Source organism: Terrapene carolina, unplaced genomic scaffold, assembly GCF_002925995.2.
Source record: "Terrapene carolina triunguis isolate 2854851 unplaced genomic scaffold, T_m_triunguis-2.0 Scaffold27127, whole genome shotgun sequence".
In the NCBI taxonomy this organism is placed as follows: Eukaryota; Metazoa; Chordata; order Testudines; family Emydidae; genus Terrapene; species Terrapene triunguis.
This window is the reverse complement of record NW_020691478.1, coordinates 5,872-10,456: the sequence shown is the minus strand read 5'-3', so window position 1 is coordinate 10,456 and position 4,585 is coordinate 5,872. Positions and strand designations below refer to the sequence as shown.

The following is a 4,585-nucleotide window of genomic DNA, read 5'->3' as shown; positions in this document are numbered from 1 at the left end:
CCCCCCCCAGCAGCAGCACGATTTCTTCATCCATCGGGACATGGAGTCTGGGAACGTCCCTCGGGAAATCGCAGAGGGCTTGGTAGAGATCTCCTGGTATTTCCCCGGGGGGAGGGAGAGTTCGGATCCTTTCCAGGAGCCCATTGCGGTTATTAACCTGCGAGGAGACATTGAGTCCCACCGGCTGCAGTTCAGCTTCCTGGCAGAGGTCTCCTCCGCTGTGTTCATATTCGCTGACTGCATCAGTGAGAGAAAATACAAACTCCTATCATCACTGCAGGACTTGAGAACAAAATTCTACCTCATACTCAACCCCAGAAGTACTATACCCAGTAAAACACAGGGATTCCTCAATAAACTGGCCCTGCTGCTCAAGCTGACCCAGTCCCACGTGCTTGTGAAGGATAACACTGCAAACGATTCAGACTTTGTGACAAGGCTGCAGGACACCTTAGCACACCTGATGAAGCAGCCCCAGAGAACACTGAGCGTAGAGGACATGGCTGTGACAGCGCGTGAACTAGGAATCCAGGTAGACGAGGACTGCGAGGAATGTGCGGAAGTGAGAAAGAGAGCAGACGAAATCACTGGGGAAATAGGGGCCGTTGGCGAGTACAAGGGCAGAGCACTGACGCTCCAAGGGGTCCCATGGACATGCCTGGCTGAAGTAGAAAGAGAATTCTGTCGAATGAAGAAGCAAGGGGAAACCCCCACAGAGATCTATAAATCTCAGCTGAGGTGGAAATTGCTGGAGTTACGGACCCAGCAGAACGGGCGTGAACTCACGGGTAGGATGGGGATATTTAAGGCATCACTAGAACAGCTCAATCCAGTGGAAACACACTACTTCCTGAAATGGATGAAATTCAGACTGGATCACATTGCTAGGGAGAATCTTTCCAAACTGCGGGCTGAATATAAGGAGACATACAGGACTCCAGGCCATAGCCTCGAGCAGCTAGCAAAGCTAGATGAATTAATTGCAGCCAGTTCCTTAGGGTTGGAGCATTTCATGCGGGAGCTGGGGCAGTTTTATGAGGCAGAACACTCAGTGCGTAAGGACGGCGAAATAGCCCAAAGCCACAGGCGGTTCACCCATCTCCCAGGCACAGCCGCTGACCTGATGCTGAGCGGATTTGCTCTAGAGATCATCGATGGAGACGCATCCCACGTCCCGCTGCAGTGGGTGACAGATGTTCTGACCGAGCTCCATGCCAAGCTGGGGGGAAAGTCCAGGTTGCTGGTTGTGTCAGTGCTGGGCGTGCAGAGCACCGGCAAATCCACCCTGCTGAACTCCATGTTCGGCCTGCAGCTGGCAGTGAGCAGCAGCCGATGTACGCGAGGAGCCTTCATGACGCTCATTAAAGTTGCAGAGAAGTTTCAGCAGGAGCTTGGCTGCGACTTTATCCTGGTGATAGACACAGAAGGCTTGAGAGCCCCTCAGCTGGCCAAACTGGAGGACAGTTACGAACATGACAATGAGCTGGCCACACTGGTGATTGGGTTAAGCGACATAACGATCGTTAACATGGCCATGGAGAACACCAGCGAAATGAAGGACATTCTGCAAATCGTGGTCCACGCCTTTCTCAGGATGAAAGAAATAGGGCACAAACCCAACTGCCAGTTTGTGTATCAGAACGTCAGTGACGTGTCTGCCCACGAACAAAACATGAGGGACAGGAATCATTTCCTGGAACATCTCAATGAAATGACCAAAGCTGCAGCGAGGATGGAAAAACTAAGCAGGGATCTGACTTTTTCTGATATTATGGCGTATGATCCGGAAAAACACAACTGGTACATCCCTGGGCTGTGGCAGGGAGTCCCGCCCATGGCGCCAGTGAACCTGGGGTACAGTGAGAGTGTTTATGAGCTAAAGAAATACTTCATTGAATTTATGAGAAGCCGGACACCTAACAAAGCCCCCAGGAACATCCTCCCGTTTACCAAATGGGTGAAGAGTCTGTGGAACGCTGTGAAACATGAGAACTTCATCTTCAGCTTCAGAAACAGCATGGTAGCTGAGGCCTATAACCAGCTCTCTCTGAGGTATTCGGAGTGGGAGTGGGAGCTCCGCAAGGAGATGCATCTCTGGGTATGTGGCCAAGAAATGGCAATTCAGAACCAGCCACCCCAAGAAATAAATAAACTAGATTCTGGAAACTTAAAACAGGAGGCGCAAGAAAAAGTGCAGCAAGGGGAAGAGAAGATTTTATTTTCTTTACAGGAATACTTTGAAAGTGGAGCTAGAAACCTGACAGAAAAGTACAGGGAAGATTTTATTAGAAGCACAAAGAGCCTCAAGACGGAACTGGAACATTACTCAGCCAGCAAGTGTGAAGATGCGATTCTTATTACAAAAAGCAGGCATAAGATAGACAATATCCAGGCCGAGTACATGAGAATGACGGAAAAGAAAGTCGTCAGCCTTCTGGAAGATTGCAAGAGAAGAAAACTTAATCTGGACAAGAAGGAACTGGAAGTAGAATTTGAAATGATGTGGAAGGAAGCAGTGTCTGAGTTAAAGCTCATTAGTTTACAGAAACGCCAGGTTTCCCAAGATCTAGAGTTCCAGCTGAGAAAGGACCTAGAGAATCGAGGGAGCACAGTAAGGCAGAAACTTCAGGAAGCAGGAAATTTGTGCAGTTACAGGATTAAATCTTTCACTGTGGACAATGAGTATTTGGATTTAACGTGTTTCAGGGACATGAGAGAATCGGTCACACAGGAAGACTGGCACAAAGTAGAGGAATTTGCTCGTTCTTTAATGGACAAGTGCCACCGTTATATCGAAGAGAAGGTGAATTCCAAAGCGGATTATGATGAGACCTATGGCAGAGAACTGCTGCAGATGATCAACGAGAGGCTTCAGCAGGAGAATGTGCCAAACCTTCACACTAATGCTTGCTTTGAAGTTGAGCTGAAACTTCATATTTTGGGGGAGGCGGCCCATGCATTCCAGGAGATGCATGAAAACTTTATCAAAGAAAATGATCCCCAGGAACGGCTGGAGAAATTGAAACCTCAGTATTTGTCCCCATTTATACACCTGTACTTGGAAAAAGATCCCTGCCAGCAGAGAGCCAGGCATTTCTGTGAGCATTGTCTCAAACCTGCCCTGGCAGAACATGTTAACAAAAGACTGGGAATCAGGATAGTAGATGACCTTTCCAGAAGTGAGGCCAATGGTTACCGCAGCCGGGCCTGCTTCCAGCTCTCTGTGCTGCAGAAGCTGCTGGAAGAGATGGACTTTGACAACTATAAGAAATACATTAACGACTATGAAAGTTTTGTCAAAGCAGAGATACGGAGAGACATTTCAGATCACTATGGAAACAGAGAAAGTGTCGAAGCTCTCGAAGCAGAGATCCTTTCCGCCATCATCGAGAAAGTCAGAGGAGCTCTAGAGATGCCAACCGATGGGGGAACGAGCACAGTCTCTGACTTTGTAGCAAACGTTTGCAGGCTGTTACAGAAAGACCTAGTCCTCCCCAGAGACAGTTTGGAAACAACGCTCTTTCAATTTACAGCCAGTGCTGATACCAGCCAGTTTTCTGCTGACATTCAGGACTCTCTCTCTGAGTTGGAACTGAACCTGGCATCAGAATTTAAAGCTGTGAACATAGAGGAGAAACTCTCCAAGCTCCAGGTGAAGCCCCAGGCTGAGCTGTTCAAGAGAGTGTTTGGCTGTGGGAAGCAGTGTCCGTTCTGCGGAGTCCCCTGTGAAGCAGAAAGCTCAGCTCATACGGAGCACTTTGCACCAGTACATCGGCCCCAGGGACTGAGGCGACGCAGGGATCACATCACAAAACAACTTGACTATTCGTTATGCTCCTCTGATGTGGTCTCTAATGCTTTCTTTAGCAAATCAGATACAAAAGGGAAACTGGTTCCCTTCAGAGATTACCGCCTGCATTACCCAGACTGGCGCATTCAGCCAGACCCCAGCAGTGAGGCTTCTGATTACTGGAAGTTTGTGTTTAAAGAATTTAATTGCCAGTTTGCCAGTGAGTATAAGGCTAAGCCAGCCGGCCTCCCAGAAGACTGGGGGAAAATAACCAAAGAGCAGGCACTGGAGAGCATAAAGGGCATCTATAGCAGGGATGGCCAACCTGAGCCTGAGAAAGAGCCAGCATTTACCAATGAACATTGCCAAAGAGCCACAGGGATACGTCAGCAGCCCCCCAGCAGCTCCCCGCTCCTTCGCCCCCAGCGCCTGCCACGTGCGGGCAGCCCTGCCGATCAGCACCTCCCCCTCCCTCCCACCCGCCGTGATCAGCTGTTTCACAGCATGCAGGCAGGGCCCTCCCTAGGACGGTGTGGGGCCCAGGACACCCCCCCATCTTTGCCCCTTCCTGCTCCTGCTCCGCCACTGTCCCACCCCCACTCCAACCCTTCCCCCAAGCCCTTACCCCAGCTCCACCCCCGCCCCTCCTCTTCCTGCCCCAGCTCCACTCCCACCTCGCCTCTTCCTGCCCCTGCTCCGCCCCCACCCTACCCCCACTCTATCCCTTCCCGCAAGCTCCCGCCCCTGTTCCGCCCCCGCCCTGCCTCTTTCTGCCTCTCCTCCACCCCCACCTCG

The 4,585-nt window shown here is 50.6% G+C and overlaps 1 protein-coding gene across 1 annotated transcript; it reads left to right on the top strand.

The window, feature by feature from the left end:
- Positions 1–7: 7 nt before the first annotated feature.
- LOC112123738 (interferon-induced very large GTPase 1-like) lies at positions 8–4,109 on the top strand (the record flags this gene model as incomplete). Its single annotated transcript, XM_029914023.1, has 1 exon — positions 8–4,109. A coding segment is annotated over one exon (4,102 nt), but the record flags the coding sequence as incomplete, so codon positions are not given.
- Between the last annotated feature and the right edge of the window lie 476 nt (positions 4,110–4,585).